This window comes from Saccostrea cucullata, unplaced genomic scaffold (genome assembly GCF_032062105.1).
Source record: "Saccostrea cucullata isolate Sc308-1 unplaced genomic scaffold, CSIRO_AGI_Scuc_v1 ctg9720, whole genome shotgun sequence".
Taxonomy (NCBI): domain Eukaryota; kingdom Metazoa; phylum Mollusca; class Bivalvia; order Ostreida; family Ostreidae; genus Saccostrea; species Saccostrea cuccullata.
The window spans coordinates 1-19,352 of record NW_026924881.1 but is presented as its reverse complement, the minus strand read 5'-3'; the positions used below and the strand labels follow the sequence as shown (position 1 = coordinate 19,352).

The following is a 19,352-nucleotide window of genomic DNA, read 5'->3' as shown; positions in this document are numbered from 1 at the left end:
GGACGGACGGACAAACCCAAATTAATATCCCCCACTTTTCAAGCGGGGGACAAAAAGACCATCAAATTGAGCTCTTAACTACAAATTATTACAGTTTTAACTGTGTTTAGATTTTTATATCAAATAAGGGGCCAGATTCAGCGGTAAACATTCTTTGTCCTTTATGAAATTATTTTTGTAACCAATTTTTTCTTTAAATAAAATGCATCTCGTTCCCTATTCTTTTTATTTGCAACTCTAAATTTACTAAGATGATTTTTGAGATCGATCGTGTAATTTCACGGGTCATTTCTATATCTTTGTTAAATAGAATTTAAAAGTACATAATAAAAATGTTTAACGTCTGAATTCTGAACGTGAATTCTTCACTTGCAGCCATTTGTACTCCGTCGTGTAAGAACGGAGGGACTTGTTCCCAATCAAGACAGTGTCAGTGTCCAAGTACCTATCGAGGAAGTGACTGTGGGGATCGTACGTATCTTTCTATGTTTATGCAATGCTATTTTTGATAAATATATTAATAATGCTACTCATTTAACGCTTTCAGAATTGAAAATGTTTGCTAACTATGTAATTTTGAACTTATTTAAGATTATCGAACTCAATTTAGATACCTAAGAAGTTAAATTAGTTATTATTAAGTTGTCATGTCCTAAAGGTAATCTTATCTTAGTTCAGACTTGGGCTTTCTCTGATTTTTTTAAACAACACTTTGTATGGATTTGAGATTTCGTTTCTAGCTGAGTGTGAGTAATTCTAACTTTTAATTACAGCTGTCTGTAGGTCCGGCTGTCTATTTGGGACTTGTATACGTCCTGACGTCTGCTCTTGCTACCCGGGATACACTGGTAGTCTTTGCAATACACGTAAGTTTTATGTTTTAAAATATATACATATACTGTAAAATCACATGTTTCCGTGGGGTCAAATTTTCGTGGTTTAAGGAAAATATCTGTTAGCGGGGAGTTGATTTTGTGGATCAAGAATAAATGAGTACTTATGTATGTACCATGTTATTTTTTTTGTGGACATGAATTTTTGGGTCATCTCATACCTCGAAAACAACGAAAACTAGAGGTACTGTGAGCAATGAGCTCACTAAATGATACCCCCGCCTTCCATATGAATATAATGGCAGTGTCCATGTTTTGTTGTGGGAAACCAAAAATATGTGTCAGATCAAACAGTAAAATAGAAGGTGCACAATGACAATATGTAATAAAGATTCTGTGAAAGTTTCATCAAATTTCATTCAGTGGTTTGAGAGAGGTTGCGGATAAGAGATAGGTATCCCAAAGCGTAACAAATAGACGGACGGACGGACATACCGATTACTATATACCCTCCCGCTTTTCAAGCGGGGGATACAATTAACCCTCCGTAAAAAATTGTGATTTCACAGTACTAGCTTTAAAGGTATCCTAATCAAATCCTAGAGAAAATATTTTGCTTTGAACTACTCATGCGACCAAGAACCTTCAAAATATTATAGTAATTATATTACAATATATTAGTAACAAAAAATTTTTAATTGATTTTTGATTAAGAATTCTGGATAATGCGTCAAACATGCTAAACATAATGGTTTTACATGTTTCTAGCAACATGTCATCCAGCTTGTCAGAATGGAGGCACCTGTGTAAGTCCAAATACATGTAGTTGTCCAAACGGAATGTACAGTGGTCTGAGATGCAAAGAACGTAAGTGATCAACTAGACTCATTATAATACATGTATTTTTCCATATAGCATCAATTTTGGATGTTTAAGGTTGCTGGTAACTGGGCGCAGTATATAACTCCCGCATTCCAATCAGCTTAACGTTTGAAAAAAAGATCTTAACCCAAATATGGTGTTACCAATTTGTACACATGCATGTGTATCTCATTTTAAACCTAATTACTGTCGAGTAAGTCAACTTTTTATATAACTAAATTTTAATTAACTCATGTGATTTTGCGCTCAAAAAATTATTGAAAATAGTGCGTCAGGGTTATTCAGTTGCAGCAGTCGCTCCTTAATCAGAAGGAAATGTGTTCAAACTCCGGTCGAGGCTGAGCCTATAAAAATTGATATCAGATATTCCTTCTCTAAGCGCTCAACACATTGAAGTAAATTTGGGTGTCCTGAGAAGACATATTTAAAGACTCAACGGTAGGCGTCGGCAAGAAATAGATTCTTTGTTCAATGGCATCGAGTGCCGAGTTGAGTCAAAATTTGAAGACCTTTGTCGGTAATTAATGATGAAATCTCTATGTGTATGAACAATTCTCGAATAGGAAGTGTCGCCCTTGTTTTGCAGTGGTTAGAGCGTCTGTTCTAGAGTCGCAAAATAAGGAGTCGATCCTTACGTCGCAGGTTAGAATCCCATTGTGAGACTGGTCCTTCGGATGAAACCGTATAAAACAAGGTCCTGTGTCCCTTTAGATGCTGGCACGATAAAAAGATCTCTCAGTGTTCAATTGCCCTGAATGCCGAGTATAGCACAAAATTTGAAGCTCCACACCTTCAAGTGATGGTGTTTACATATGAGTGAACGAAGGATATGAAGATAGTCCATAAACAACACAAAATAGGAGCAAACACGGACCTCCGAAACATTAGAGGTGGGATTAGATGCCACGGAGGAAAATTCTCGAGAGGGACGTTAAACAATATGCAATTAATCAATTAATTGAGGTGGAAGTAAAGAAATATACTTTCAACAAATCAATAAATTACAAAAATGTGCAACAAAATCCTTTTCAGCTTTATAAACCCTTACTACAGGTCCTAGCTACAAGTTCTATATACTACTACATGTAACCTGGAGTGATTCAAAAATATTATGAAAAATCCTAGTATACTAGACAACAGATATGTTAATATGATCTTGTGCTTTTTGTTTTTTATAGCTAGCTTTTTAAATCAATCGAATCTCTCAGGTGACCTACTGCTCTCTTTCTTTGCGTCTGTCTTGGTGCATCTTAATCGGCCATAAACTATTGAATATTTTTTCTTCTAAGCCTCTGAGAAGTTAATTTGAGAGGAAATAAAATGGCGTTAAGAATAATACAGAGGCACCAGTAGTTTGTCAATAATATACATTGTGATAATGATAAGCGGTGGACGGATAAGAACTTAATTTATGAGTTGTTAGTGAATACTAGACACATCATTTGTTTATTGCTGATCCTTACCCCGATCTTGCTTTTTGGGCAACAAAACTTCATTCGCTTGTTTATCTAATACTTTATTGATCCTCAAAATTGATGTATAATACTGAGGTGACTGTTAAGGCCCTTGGACCTCTTTTATTTTATTATATTGTCGATTGAAAGACATCAGTATCCTTAATTTAATAAAAGTTTTCTGTTTAATGTATTCCCTTTCGTTTTGTGTTTCCTTTTAATGTTTTCAAAATTGTCTGATCACATTTTAAGTGATTGAATGGAAAACTATGAGTAATATCACTTGTTGTTTACTTATAATATATATATCACTTAAATATATCTATAATAAATAGACGTTGAAGAACATGTTGATATTTAAATGCCGATTATCAACCGTAATAAATTGTTTGAACGAGAATATTTATAATTAACAGCTATTTGTGATCCGTCATGTAAGAACGGAGGGACTTGTTCAAAATCAAGACAGTGTGTTTGTCCTAGTACCTATCAAGGAAGAGAATGCGAAATTCGTTTGTATCTCTATATTCTTTTAGTTTATTTTTATGATTAAATGTCGCTTTTATAATTCTCTCAGATTTGCTTTATAGTGGAAATGTTAGTCAATTACTTAAGAAATTCTTACCTAAATTTAGAACATCGAGCATTATATATTTAAAGATGGATGAGTCTAGAAAAGAACAAAAATCTAGAGAATCTGCAATTAAGAATTGTGACTTTTTCTAGGGATAACTTTTGTAAACAGTTTTTGTTATGATTTGCTTTAATTTGTAGCTGAGTGTGAATGTTTCTACCTTTTGTTTACAGCTGTTTGCAGTCCTAAATGTAAGTTTGGTTCCTGTAAAGGTCCTAACTTCTGCTCTTGTTACCCGGGGTACACTGGTGAACTTTGCGAGACACGTAATTCTATGTTTTTAATATATAGACATGTTTCACATATAATATCCTTTTGGAAAAACCTGATTTAAAAAAAAAACTATTTCTTCATGTGAATAATAACTTTCAAAATATCGAGTAATATAGTAAGATAGTGATGTTTGAAATTTATAATTATAGAAATTTTAAATTCAATTTAAGTTATGTAATTTTTAATATTGTCTTAAACATGAATATATAATGGCAGTTGTAAATATTTTCAGCTATCTGTAACCCTGTTTGCCAGAATGGAGGCAGTTGTGTCAGTCCGAATACATGTAACTGTCCAGCGGGCAAGTACACTGGTCCGGGATGCAATATTCGTAAGTGATTGACCAACATATTTTTAAACATTTAATTTCTAAAATCACATCCGTTTCTGATAAGCAACCCCCTCGGGAAAATGTAGACGCAGTAGATTGTAATTGTATTCAAAGATTTGATAGCTCTTTCAAGGAAAAAAAAAATTATTTTAAAGCTAAACTAATTTGATTTTGACAAGTGTTTAAAATTAAGACAACTTCGAAAGGTAAATATATTTTTTCTTTTTATCATTTACTTAAATAGACCACATTAGACAACATACCCTGAGAACGTACTGAAAATCTATCCTTTGTAGCTGAATATATTGATCATAATTAATTATATCATAATTCATTATAATTTACTTGCAAGACTTCGCCTTAAAGTAAATATAAAAAAAATATTTATTCCTCCGGTGAAATCGAATCAATATAAAGCTACAACATACTAATATTGAATTTCATGACTTATAGTACAAAAAGTTTAATACTTTGCATGTACTTGGGCTAGAGTTACATGTAACCACGAAATTTACGTGAAAGGGAAAATATAGAGATAACGAATATTATTATTAATATTATTCAAAATCAAAAGTCTAAAAAACAATACAAAACAGGAGCAGATCAAAAACGGATCTCCAAAGCATTAGAGGTGGGACCAGGTGCCATGGAGGAGGAAGTATCACTGGCTTACCAGTTACATCCGCCTTGTGCTCCTTGTCATGATTGGGAAATAAAGGAAAAATCCGTCTTCACTTCAGTGTATAAATAATGGATTTACAATTAGTGTGAAAAACGTCAGTCAGCCGTTGACTCAATTATAAATTTTATTTGCTTACAAAGTCATTGTATCGACCAAAGAACTTACGAAATGATGACTTTAACGGAGACTGTTCTAATCCTTGTTTCATCAACTTGCCTGTCAATTATTTACCTTATTTTAGAATTTATTGTTCATACATAGAGCATACTCTTGCGAGTCGAATCAACTGAGATATATAAACTCCGTGTGCGGGTGATTAAGGTATATTGCTGCATAAGTAAAGGAAGTATAGATGATAGAAAATTCAAAGTCATCAAGTTTATAATACATGTAGAACTTAGTTGTTAGATTACCACTAATGCTTTTTTAGAAGTAAAATATCCAGGTATGAAATAAATGTTTCAGACTCTGTGGTATCTATTATCTCAAGCTCCCCAGGCTCATATTTGAAAAAAAAGGATAAATTCACATGTTCTTTTTCTCATTATTGAGTTTATTTTTCACTCACAGCCATTTGTATCGCGTCATGTAAGAATGGAGGGACTTGTTCCCAATCAAGACAGTGTCTTTGTCCTCCGAATACCTATCGAGGAAGTGACTGTGGAGATCGTACGTATTTCTTTAATGTTGATAAATATACACGTGCATATTCTTATATGAATGTACGCGTCACTGATACGAAATAGATTAAGTTCATTTTTCCGGAATTGCTAAATTTAAAACTTTTCTTTACATAAAAAAGTTGTGTCAGATGTAATTAAAAAACGAAATCTATTCTACATTCAAAATCTATGCTTTAATTGCAATTGGGTATTTTATCTACTCAATCATCATTTAGCTTTCCAAATAATGACTTAAGTCGACAGAATAAAAATGTTCAATGACAGCAAGATTGATATTTTTTTAAAGAAATATTAAATGATATACCATATTAATTACTTTATGATATTTTGTTCTCAGCTGTTTGTAAACAACCTTGCCTGAATAATGGTACATGCATTTACCCTGACGTATGTTCATGTGACGAGACTTATACGGGGCCTGTTTGCGAAACACGTTAGTTTTTTATAATACAAGCTAATTTTTTCTTTAGAAATTATTGCATGTAGAATAAGTATATTATTGCAAAACTAATCTTACAAAAACTATACATAGGTCTATTTATTCAAGTCTAGCATGATGGTAGAGGACGATTTGAAGTTTGGGCATGGTAATTAATGTAAAATACCTTGTGATTTTATTTTTACAGCCAAGTGCTCCTATCATTCTCCATGCTTTCCTGGTACGTGTGGTAATGATTCTGTAACTTGTCAATGTTATCAAGGGTTTTCTGGTCTGGATGGAATTCAGCGATGCAGGGAACGTAGGTTAAAAAAAATGTCGAAGATATAATTTGTCTTTAAATCGAGATGCAATAGCATAAAAAGACTATGAATAACATTGTGATAAAGTAATAATGGGGAAAAGTTTTTTGTTTGCAAAAAATGCTGATGGTCAAAATATAGCAGAATCTTTTTAACAGTAAAGAAAAACTATGTACATAAGCAACAAATACATGGTGATTGTATAAAGTGCTGAATTATGCAAAATATAAAATATTCATATGTGTCAGTAATTTTATCACACATATTACGCTAAGCTTCATGTATTTCATGAATTTTTATAAATTCACTGGTACTAGCATTGCATGTTTTACACATTATTTATACCATTATTTTATCCCCATCATCATTAAATTATTTGAGTTACTTACAGTGACTTCAGAAAGACGTCCAACAATAATTCAATGCACGTCCGTTCTTGCTAATATTGAAAGAACTGGACAGAAGATAGAACGCTACCGCTTTATAACGGATTCATCCGAACCAAACTCCACAAGAGTAGATACATTATGGCTTAGTCAAAAGGATTACAATTACATAAACGTCACATTTGCCGCCTTTTATACAGGACCGGAGAATCTGGTAGTTCCAGAATATGTCAAAGGGTACAAATTTGGAATTACGTCAGGAAAAATTCAAATTGAATTATGGAAAGTTGATAGAAAGGGTAATATAATATTGAGTAGTCACTAGTCTCGATTCGTTTCAAATGTTAGAATTATTTATTTTATATTATCTTTCTACTTTTATTCTTCTTTAATATTTGAGAAAAAATGTTCAAATTCCCTTGTATAAGCCTTCCATTCAGACTTCCCTGGAAAAAATATTGAAATCGGAGGGTAGTATGAATAAAATGTGAAGTTAACGTATCTGCAAAACTGACATTTTTTTCTTTACTTTATTAGATCAAAACAAACCTTATGTGAGCAAAAATGAGATCAAAAACTGTAATTACCAACCCGGATCACTTCATCCAAACGACGATGTTTTTCAGTGCAACTTCACAAATGAAAACTTTGACAGGCTATTGGAAAACGGCGACAAGTAATAAAAAATTAGCATTTAGATAATTATTTAAGTATTGAATAAAATAGCAACCTGTTATATACATGTAATGATATAATCTAGGTTGGAGCAATTAACGCCTTTTTCAAACTGGGATGTTCAAACTGCTCCAACCCAGGTTGTATCAGTATAACTTACATGTAGGTTGCTATTTTATTAAATCCTGATAATTCATTTCTCAATTATCAGGTAAAGAAACAAGACAATTTCTCCCTTAACAGTCAAATGACACGTTACAACCAAAAATCAAATTATTTACGCATAATTAATAAAGATGACTTCCATTTTTTTTAAACTAAGCTTTCATGGATATTTTGATTAATTGGCCTATAATAGGATTTGTTATATGGATGTTATTCAGATGCTACCTTCTACAAAAATCCAATTATATTTTACTGTACTTAAACAGTTTAACGATAACTGTTATTGCTGAAAACGGAGGGTATCGAGAACTTGAAGGACCAGGAACTCAGTTAAAGAAGGATCCTTTCATTGGCCAAAGTAGCACAAAATCAACAATGTTTCGTTTTGACTTCAAGAAACCGCGTCATTGCCTTCAAGAGAGAAACTGCTCAGAAAAAGCTTTGGATGTAACAGAAGATATAACAAAGGTTCTATAAAACATAATTATTTTCATTTTCTTTCGTGTAAAATATTTCTTTGATACATGAGTTTTCAAACTGTCAACAATATTCCGATATTTCACATATGCGATAACTTCGCATCTTTAAAACTATTTCTCGATGTTGAAGTAAAATATTTTTATACAACTTCAGATTCGAACTACCTGTATATTCAGAATCTATTTCTTTTTTATTTTAAGAGCGTGTCTCAGAGAAAAACATGCAAAATCTGAAAAATCGTCCAGGAGGGTCTACAAAACTATTCATTTTATCATATATTTTTAAGGTCTAGGTTGTCTGTGGATCTAAAATTTAAATTTGGAAAGTGTGCCGCGTGTTTCTATTTTTAGTAACAGCCCTGTTTCTATATTTAGCAAAAATTGGCATAAAATAGTAGGTGCAAATATGAAAGTTTGAGACCTTGCAAAATCAATTGAAAAATTTTTGCAATGCCAGATATTTATTATATCATCAACACATATATGTCAAAGATGAAAAATATTTATTTTTCACAATGATTGCATGTATATGTATTCTATGATCGAGCAACGAGTAATGCTAAATTTAGAACTTTAGATTTATTATCCTTGTTTAGTGCAATGGTACAGCTTAAATGGAGAAAATAATTTGATCTAATAATGTGCTTTATAATAATTTATTTATGTTCTATCAAATATAAAAAATTCACTGATGGCTTTTAATGGGACATATAACAAATAATTGGTGGAAATTATGACCTTACGATGTTAGCCAAGCTCTCCATTTGCATCTTAAAATTGTTCATATGTAATGAATATTTCTTCAGTTGATGATTAATAATTTTATTTTAGTGTAAATAAATGCTGAGAAAGACAATCAAAATTAAAACCTTCATGAAAGTTTGAAATATTCACCAAAATTGATAAAGAAAGATAATAAAACTAGGAGACTTATTGTTCACAGAACAATAAGAGGTCTTTCCACCTTCTTTGAACTCTTTTGTATCTGACTCCTAAAAATTAAATTCCATGAAAAAGAAACCAAAACTCTCTTAAAGCATAGAAAAAATGAAAATTAAAAAAAAATAGAATGACCTTGACCTTTGACCTTGAAAAAATATTCAAGGTCAAAGGTCAAGGGTCACAATGCAATTGACCCCATGCTTCTACCACTTATAGTTTTCAAGTTATAAGGTTTAATAGTAAGTACAAAGAAGTTAAAGGGCAATAACTCATATAAGGGGTCATCAGATTCTTTTGCACTTATACAATGAAGTTAGGTCTAAAAACCCTTAAGACATTAGTGAAGGTTTGGTGTCTGTAGGGTCTACAGTTTCGGAGGAGTAGCGATAACAAGGTTTTTCGCACAAGGGGCAATAACTTTTAAAAGGTTTAATCTTAGGGGACAAGAATGAAATCTTTGAAACAGTTTTAAGAGTACATATCACTGATGCATAGACATTAAGTATATGTTGAAAGACAAAAGAGACACAAAAAGAGCTAATTTTCTCATTTTTGGAATGACCTTGACCTTTGACCTTTACATGAATTTTAAGGTCAAAGGTCAATGAATCTTATGCAGTTGGTCCCATGTCTCTACGACTTCTTATTTTGAAAATTTTTAATTATTTGTAAAATTCAAAAAGTTTCAGGGGCAATAACTCACTGAAGGGGTCACCGAATACTTTCGCAATGAATAGATTGAAGAGTCCCCTTAATTAGTCGAAGACATTCATAAAGGTTTCATACCTCTGCGGTTTACGGTTTCTGAGGAGTAGCGATAACAAGCATTTCTTGCGAAAGGGGCAATAACTTCGAAAGCGGTCAAGGTTCATTTACGCAGGGTCAACTGCAAACATCTTTTACGGAGTACATTCCTATGAACTATAAACCTTTTATCTTCAAACAAAAAAACATGCGGCGGAAAAATAATAAAAAAAAAGAACTAGGAGACTTTTTGTTCACAGAACAATAAGAGGTCTTTCCACCTTCTTTGAATTTCAATTTTGTTTTATATCTGACTCCTTAAAACTAGATTCCATGAATAAGAAACCAAAATTGTCTTAAAGGAAAGAAAAAATGAAAAATTAAAAAAAAGTTGAAATGACCTTGACCTTTGACCTTGAGAAAATGTTCAAGGTCAAAAGTCAAGGGTCACAATGCAATTGACCCCATGCCTCTACGACTTTTAGTTTCTAAGTTATAAGGTTTAATAATAAGTACAAAGACGTTAAAGGGCAATAACTCATATAAGAGGTCATCAGATCCATTCGCACTTATACAGTGTAGTTATGCCTCAAGATCCTGAAGATATTAGTGAAAGTTTGGTGTCTCTACGGTCTACAGTTTCGGAGGAGTAGCAATTACAAGGTTTTTCGCACAAGGGGCAATAACTTTTAAAAGGGTTAATTTTAAGGAACAAAAATGAAATATTTGAAATAGTTTTAAGAGTACATACTAATGATGCTAAGATATTAAGTATATGTTTAAAGACAAAAGAGATATAAAAAGAGCTTAATTTCTCAAATTTGGAATGACCTCGACCTTTGACCTTTGCATTAATTTTATGATCAAAGGTCAATGAATCTTATGCAGTTGGTCCCATGTCTCTATCACTTCTCGTTTTGAAAATTTTTAATTATTTCTAAAATTAAAAAAGTTTCAGGGGCAATAACTCATCGAAGGGGTCACCGAATACTTTCGCAATGAATAGATTCCAGAGTCCTCTCAATTAGTCGAAGACTTTAGTGAAGGTTTCATATTTCTACGGTTTACAGTTTCGAAGGAGTAGCAATAACAAGGTTTTTCGTACAAAGGGCGATAACTTTTAAAAGGGTTAATCTTAAGGAATACGAATTAAATCTTTAAAATAGTTTTAAGAGTACATATTAATGATGCTAAGACAGTTTGTATATGTTAAAAGACAAAAAAGATATAAAAAGAGCTTAATTTCTCAAATTTGGAATGACCTTGACCTTTGACCTTTGCATGAATTTCATGATCAAAGGTCAATGAATCTTTCGCAGTTGGTCCTATGTCTCTATCACTTCTCGTTTTGAAAATTTTTAATTATTTCTAAAATTAACAAAGTTTCGGGGGCAATAACTCATCGAAGGGGTCACCGAATACTTTCGCAATGAATAGATTCCAGAGTCCTCTCAATTAGTCGAAGACTTTAGTGAAGGTTTCATATTTCTACGGTTTACGGTTTCGAAGGAGTAGCGATAACAAGGTTTTTCATACAAAGGGCAAGAACTCCAATAGGGGTCATAGGTCATACGCGTTGGGTATTTTTTCGAAATAACTTTTAATGGCGAGTATCATGAACTGCAAAGTTCTTCGAGAAGTCTTTCGGTTCAATTTTCGATAACGGAAAAATAATAATAATAAACAGAAGCATTTCAAGAGGTCTTTCCACAGAAAGGTGGAAAGACCTAATAATAAACAGAAGAATATCAATAGGTCTTTCCACAGAAAGGTGGAAAGACCTAATGAGTGTTATTTGTGTGTTGAAGAGTTATCTCCCGTAGTGGCACTCTCCATACAAAAAAGGGGGAAAATGATATTGCAACATGGCAGGGGCAGAAGAACAATGTGATTTCAGCAATTGTTCAAATATTTCAAGCAGTGATGGTCCAATAAATTCATTTATAAGAATATACTAAGGATCTGTCAAACCATTTGCGTTTACTCAAATCTCTGAACATACCCTAGCTGGGTTGTATGGAAAATTTATGACGTACCAGAGGCGATCGTTTTGCTGCATTCTGTAGGCCTAAAGAAATGGTATTCCATTGACACTACTAGCACAATAAAATTATAAGTATGTCAAAGACAATTAAGGATTAAAATGGCGAAGAAGTAAGTCAAGGTGCTGCCGTCCCGATCATAAGGAAGAAAGCAAAAGCAGACCGATGGGCTACCCCTACCTTTTGTAAAGAATACTGGTTGAAAATGAGGGAGACAATATACCAGTTGGATCAGGTAGGATAAAGAATTTTCAGTTGGAAGTTAAAATAATGAATGTATTTGTTCTCTATTTTACAAGTGATTGTGATAGGGGAGGAGGACAGGTGGTATAAACTCGGCTCACATTAAACAATTGTTTGATCTTTTTTTTTTTTTTTTTTTTTTTTTAGAAGTACATGTACATGTAATACAAGTTCTAAAAAATTGAAGAATTGTGCAAGCAGTGTGCTTCTCATAGGCAGTAATGAGTTTGGACCAAGGAGTATGACAGTGGTTTTAGAAGAGGAAATAGGTATATTTTAATACATGCAAGGAAAATTTTTAAAATTGAGTTGATCACACAAATATTTCATCACCATAATTACATAAAGATTTATACAAAATTAAATTGAGTGCCTATAAATTTTTCAAATTGATGATATTTTGAAAATCAAGAACATTGATAAAAAATCATAAAAATATACTGCCACTTATAAAGTTTATACTAAAAATTTTAGCATGTACATGTACTATAGACAGTATATGATTGCTAGTACACCTGGTGTATTATAGAGGTTTTAAACATCTCCCATATATTTTATCATTCCTCTCTTGAATTATACATTATTTACAATTGATTAAAATTCTATCTTATAGCAACAGTTGTCCATGTGCTGCAGTATTTATTGGATCCAACCAAATCAGAAGAGAAAACCCTGAAGCAAATTCATATGGTAAAGTGTAGGGCTAGAAAATTATTAATTATATTTTTCACTTGTCACTTAGGCTATCACCTTGATTTTTTAATAACTCAATACTCTTATTATCCCACTGGGCCAGTTGATTTTAAAAGAACTGTCCAAAATGCATAACTATAATTTATAGTACATGTAATACCTGTTTATATTATGATACTCTGTAATAGTCAACATACATGTAACAGAACAAACCAAAAGCCTCTGTTGAGACTGTAGCTCTATGAGTTTGTACTTATAACAAACAGACAAAGGAAGAAAAAAGTAGCAGTTGGGTCTTGAAATTTTACACGTGCAATAAATAGAATAATGATTCTTGATAAAGCCTCTTTTTGTGGCAAGATTGCAATAAAACCACAACTGTAGGAGCTGCTTTTATAAAATTTTACAAAAGTATCAATTTTAGTTACTGTGACAAAATCATTCATCAATATGAAAAAACAAAAATAACAATTAGGCCATCCTTAAAAAAATGTTTGTTTGGAATTGCCGCCTGGAGGGTTTCAGACACAGGAGGGAGGGAGGGAAATTATTTTTTTTTTTTTAATTGAAGATAAATTATAAATTTTTGATAAAAATCTCAGAACAAAAATACCTAGATCTGATACTATATTTCAGTGTTTTGTATGGTGCGTGTGATACATGTAATGGGCAAAAAAAATTGATTAATTAAAAAAAAATCTTCCTACTTTTGGTCAATAAAATTTTTTCAGGAGGGGGGCATTTCAATGAGGCGGGAGGCAATCCCAGACAAACTATAATTTTATTTTGGCCTTATGTTTCTCTGTGTAGTCTATTTACATGCCACGTTATATTATAATCAGACTAAAACTGTATTCAGAATAGCCTTTTGAAAGTATTTCACAGAAATTTCTATTTTTTATTAACCATGGCAACACTGTTCATCAAAATAAAAAAAAAAAAACCATAAATTATCCTCTAATTTGTAATTTAACCGTTTACAAAGTCACATGTCATGACATATGATATATTGGGATTGTGGTAGGTAAACATTGTTAAGTCAAAGTCAGCGATTTTTTTCCACCCATTGGGAAAGAGTCCGGTACCGGTTCAATTGGGAAAAATAGCATCGAAGAAAAACAAAGGATAATTTTCTTTTATTTATGCAAATGCAACGTATTATGCGTTTATTTCAACTTAATTACCTATTACTGCTTGTTTTAAAGAATAAACAACAAATACTTATTGTTTTTTATATCAACGTCCCTTGTTTTCACATTGTCATGCTTTCAATTTGTCAAAATGTATGACATTACGCTGTCTAAACCACTGCTCCCGCCAAATTACGACTTTCTTTACTTTCGATTTAAGCGGAAGTGAAACAATTAGTCAACTTGTACAATGTTTCATTTAACAAGAAATCCGATGTCGTCGTAATCTTTTGCTTCACGGTTGAATTGGGAATTTTTAGTCACAGAATTGGGAAAAAATATCGTTTGCATTGGGAACGGTGCTGTTTACCGTTATCAGTTATATAAGGAAAAAAAAAACGCTGAAAGTAAAGTTTTTTTTCAAAAGAGGTCAGTTCTCAAATTTATTCTAAAAGCACTGGGGCACTTTTTTCATGATGCAGTACAAGATCAATGAAGTACTTAAAGTGGTTTGTTTTCCAACAACATATTTATTCATCCTGTCATTATGATTGATTGAATGTATATATTGTTTATCGTCTTTCTCGAGAATTTTTCACTCATATGGAGACATCACCGTTTGCCGGTGAAGGGCTTCAAATTTAGACCTATATTCGGCACTCAGGGCCATTGTGCAGTGAGGGTTCTTTATCGTGCCAGCGGTTATCTTGACAGAGAAACCTACATTTTTAAGGTCATATCCGAAAGACCCATGACTTTCACTTCTGATGCCGAGCGCTTTGTGAAGGAACAGTCACTACCTATTTTTACGTCTTAGGTTCGACATGGCGCCGGGAACGAGAATCGAACCCAGACCTCCTGATCACGAAGGGAACGCTCTACCACTAGGCTACCGTAAACGGTCCTATTATGAAAAGTACACTAAATAATTAGTCTTTGAATAAATCACCACCTTCATCTAAAGTAAATTTCTTATGGTTCATTTTAATTCATATTATAGGTAATACAGGGTTTTCTAAGAGAGGAGGATCACAGGAGTGGAGCTGTTTCATTTACCCAACACCTTGAGCCTACTGATCAAGGGAAATATGAAGCAGTTTACAGATGAAAGTTCTGCTGGAAGCACAGAGATTAATACTGAACAATACATGTATTACCTTTGTCAGGACTCATCATAACAGAAAGTATTTTCAAAATGTTGCAATCACGAAAATCTTCTGGGAGTTGGAAATCAGTCTTACAGAAATTCAAGATCAAGTAGGAACACTGCAGCAAATTTATATGCTACAAAATGTGAAAGCATTAGAGAGTCTCAAAATTTATTGATACAAACAGTCAAATCAGGTAGAGTTGATGATGGAGTCCAGAGAGAGCCAACAGGAGAAAGCATGGGTTTGGCACTGGAGAGCATAAGAAAGCAATACAATTCTCCAAGAAAGAAAAGGACTACTTTTGCATGATATGTGAAGAATGTGACAGAACAGGAAAATGCCCCGATAGTGTCTCATTGGCAGATGAGCTGAAGAAAGTAACTGATAAAAATGGTGAAAGACTTTCTAAGAAAGACAAATGGCTAAATATTTCACAAGAAAGAGGATATATTGCCTCATGTATTTGTCATTAAAATCTAAGAGTGTCTCTGTACCTCCTTCTGTAAAAAATCAATTGTTGTCTGAAAGGTGTTTTGAAGATGTTTGTATTGATGAGGATGAAAAACTTGCAGAGATTGTTTCTGCTTTAGACTCGAATAAATATGAAGATCAAATGACTGGTATGGTGAATGATGTGTTTACATCTGTAAATATTCAGTAAGTTTATAACCTGTATAATCACATATTTTGAAAGAGAGGAATCGAGGATTCAGAAAAAAATATTGATATGTGGGGATTTTGATTTTATTTTGCAGTTGTTGAAGTGTTGAGTAGTAATTAAGCATATAAATTTTATATTTCATGATAGTCATAAATTTGTGGGTCTCTCCATGCCCCAAATACATTGAAAATTACCCCCCCCCCCCAAAAAAAAAGAATTAGAACCTTGGAAATTAAAGGTTCCAATATACTTAACCATGGAATTGATTTTGACATTCTTACATTATGATCAAAAGTTTCATGTACATTAAAATGTTAGAATTCTGATTGTTAGAGTATTTTCAGTTTGATGGGATATCAAAATAATTTTTTTTTAATTTATAAACTCTGTTTCTACATCACAATATGACTTCTATCAAAGAATGTATGAATCATTATAAAAGTAATTAGTTCCCAATACAGTGTAACATGTTTTGGAATCAACAGAGAATGAAATTAACTACAGTAACTGTAAACATGAATTCATTTTAAGTGTGTTTACTCTAACCAACATTATGTACATGAAGTTCATGTATTACATACCATATATTGTAGAATAAGAGATCACAATGCTAATTTTGACCTTTATGCACTTGTTTACTGAATTCTATTTTAGGAGAGCTATCATATTCAAAAGATGTTGAAAAATAATCAAACTTATTAATTTTTACAGAAGTTTGGTTTTGTTTACTTAAAACATTTACAATATTGTTTTCCTTACATTTTAAGTTTAAGAGATGAAAGGGGATTCATAATATTGTGTGTAACACCACCCCCCCCCCCTTTCTAATGGATTATTTTGATTTATAGAGGTGTTATCTATTGAACTGTAATTTATATGTTTAATTTTTAAAATACAGATATGAATGTTACCACAGAAACATTTTTAAAAAATGTTTTGAAGTATTTTATGTATAACACTTTAAGTATTTTTGATACCTTGAGTGTGAAAAATTAACTTACTTTGACATTCAATGAATACTAAAGCTTAAATTTGCCATCAGCAATTTTTTCATATTTTGTTCACATAATCATCCTTAACAATAAGCAGTAAAATTTACTAGATTAAAATTTCCATTTTGGCAGTCAGTGTTATTTCAATTTATTAGAAAATTGACATTTTTTCAAAAATATGGAACATTGCCAATTTTATGACCTTTTTGCACTCAAACAAAATGGATGTCAGTCATTTTTACTATGCACTTTAGAAGAACTAACCTGTGTTCTTTTATTTCAAAATTAAATATTTTGATAATATTGAGAGTTGCAGTTTTAATTCTTCTCCAAATATGACTAAAAAGTATCAAATATGACCTGAGATTTTGTTGCATAAGAGCTATTTTTAGTAACAGGTCATATAAGGTATACCAGTATGATTGGCACAATAAAAATTTGTCCAATTTCCATTCATGCATACTAGATTTAGCTTGCAAAATTTGAAGGCAATTGGAGAACCTTGCTACTGGACCATTTTACATGTTTTTCTATGAGACATGCTCTTAATACAAATCTTACTTTAAAGTTACAAAAAAATGAAAAGAGCACTGTCTAAACTAGTTCGATACCAGTATATCAGAACTGATAAACTACCATGTTTTTAAATAATTAATTTCTGTATCGGTTTCAACTTCTCTAACAGTTTGGCTTAAAATAATTATATTAATTTTTTTGTTATATTCTTTTTTATACGACAGTCCCCGATAAAATTGATTTGGAACAACTGGATGGATGATCTCTCAGGACTAAAAGGGTACAAACTACAGGTTTATTTGCTTAAACCGAATACAACGTATCTTTCTGAACCATATCCCTGGAACCCACTTCAAGAAAAACCATTCAGTGTGACAGAGTCGAGATATAGCTACACGCCTCCACAGCCAGGGATGTATTCGTTTATTTTAAACGTGATAGACAATGCTAACAATACACAGTACGCTCGCACCTTGGTCTTGTATGATCCTTCATCAAGCATCACTCTGTCGACCTCACCGTTCATTGCCACAAGTGCTGAACCAGAGACAAACTATTTGTGGCAAAATAATCTAAAAAATAACATTACAGTGTCATGGAAAGGACACTTTGAAAACAAATTTCACGATACAAATAAACTTCTGAATAATGTTTCACATTATCAACATTTTGATCATATGACAAAATACGAAAAACAGGTGCCACAGCAACTGGATGATAAGACGGGGAATAGAACGCTGGGAGGTATACCAAATATTCGTGGTATAGTGAAATTTGACTATTTCCATAGGAATGGAAACCAGGGCAACAGGACGCCCACGTCATGGACTCCAGTAGGAAATATATCTTTAGAAAGCCAAACATTCTTTATAGACCGAAAAGATGGAAATGCGATAAATTTCTGGGTCAAGGCTACTGATGTCATGGGGAATGAAAAAGTAGACATGACAAAGATATTCTTTGATTCCACTCCACCAGAGGCTTTGGCAGACTCAGATGTGAAATTCACACGCAACACTAAATCACCTACCTATGACTTTTCGAGTCGGTAAGAAAAAAGTCTTCTTATGAAATTTTTGCATTGTCCCTTTTTTTGCATATTAAAAAAACTATCTATATTTTCAGATTGCAGGTAGATGCATTTGATAGAAATAGCGGAATTCATAAAGTCCATTTGAAGCTACTAGCAAACAGCAGCAACGAATTATTCCATGGAACTTATATAAAAGGGAATAAATCCTATGTAAATGTCATATTTTCATTTCTTTTCTTAAAATTACAATATTATGAGCTCCTTTTTTTAAAGACATTAACATGAAAAAAACCAAAGAAAAGATCTTATTGCTTGTTTATTGAACTAAAACAGGGGTAAAAAATCAACCTTATTTTTAATATATTCGTCAGATGTAATACTGAGAATTAGAAAAAATGAAACTGAGTCGCATATTTTAAAGAAAAAAATTACAATTAAGACCGACATGTAATTTTTGAATGACTTTTAAATTGCAATAATTGAAAAGAAGTCATTTTTTAAATATTTAACATTTAAAGTTCGAGTTTTTTATAAGAGAGACAAAAGACAAATATCATTTATTCCTTTCTAAAATGACACATTGAAATGTCTTTTTTGTCGAATTTCGCTCTGCATCCTTTTTTTTTTTTTTTTTTTTTTTTTTAAATTTACTTAAATAATACATTACTTTTGAAAAATAAGAGTTCAAGCAACATTTTATGTATGTGAGCAGATGGTTAATGAACATTTAAGAAGTTTTTATTTTTTATGCAAACCGTTTTTAAGAAAATCATCATGATAATCATTTTTGTTTATTTAGATTGATGTTAGAAAAGAAGGATACCAGTTACCTATGGGAGATTACTATTATTATAGTCATTATATTGACATCAACAACTGCTGGATGGTGGTGTCGAAGGAAAAATTCGCTGATGAGTTTGTTTTGTTAAATTTGACCGTATACAACAACGCGATGATAACTACCCATTACAGTAAGACGGTAAGGGG

At 32.2% G+C, this 19,352-nt stretch overlaps 1 protein-coding gene and 1 long non-coding RNA gene across 2 annotated transcripts; both read left to right on the top strand.

The window, feature by feature from the left end:
• Positions 1-376: 376 nt before the first annotated feature.
• Positions 377-19,344, top strand: LOC134267510 (uncharacterized; the record flags this gene model as incomplete). The annotated part of the gene is made up of 15 exons (XM_062749708.1): positions 377-471; positions 774-866; positions 1,602-1,700; positions 3,586-3,681; positions 3,977-4,069; positions 4,309-4,407; positions 5,660-5,758; positions 6,110-6,205; positions 6,399-6,512; positions 6,905-7,198; positions 7,437-7,575; positions 8,006-8,207; positions 17,557-18,380; positions 18,458-18,575; positions 19,165-19,344. Coding segments are annotated over exons 3-15 (2,382 nt in total), but the record flags the coding sequence as incomplete, so codon positions are not given.
• LOC134267511 (uncharacterized) lies at positions 12,076-15,082 on the top strand. The gene is made up of 3 exons (XR_009992171.1): positions 12,076-12,181; positions 12,803-12,879; positions 15,013-15,082. It is a non-coding gene; the product is annotated as an uncharacterized LOC134267511 (long non-coding RNA).
• Positions 19,345-19,352: the final 8 nt, after the last annotated feature.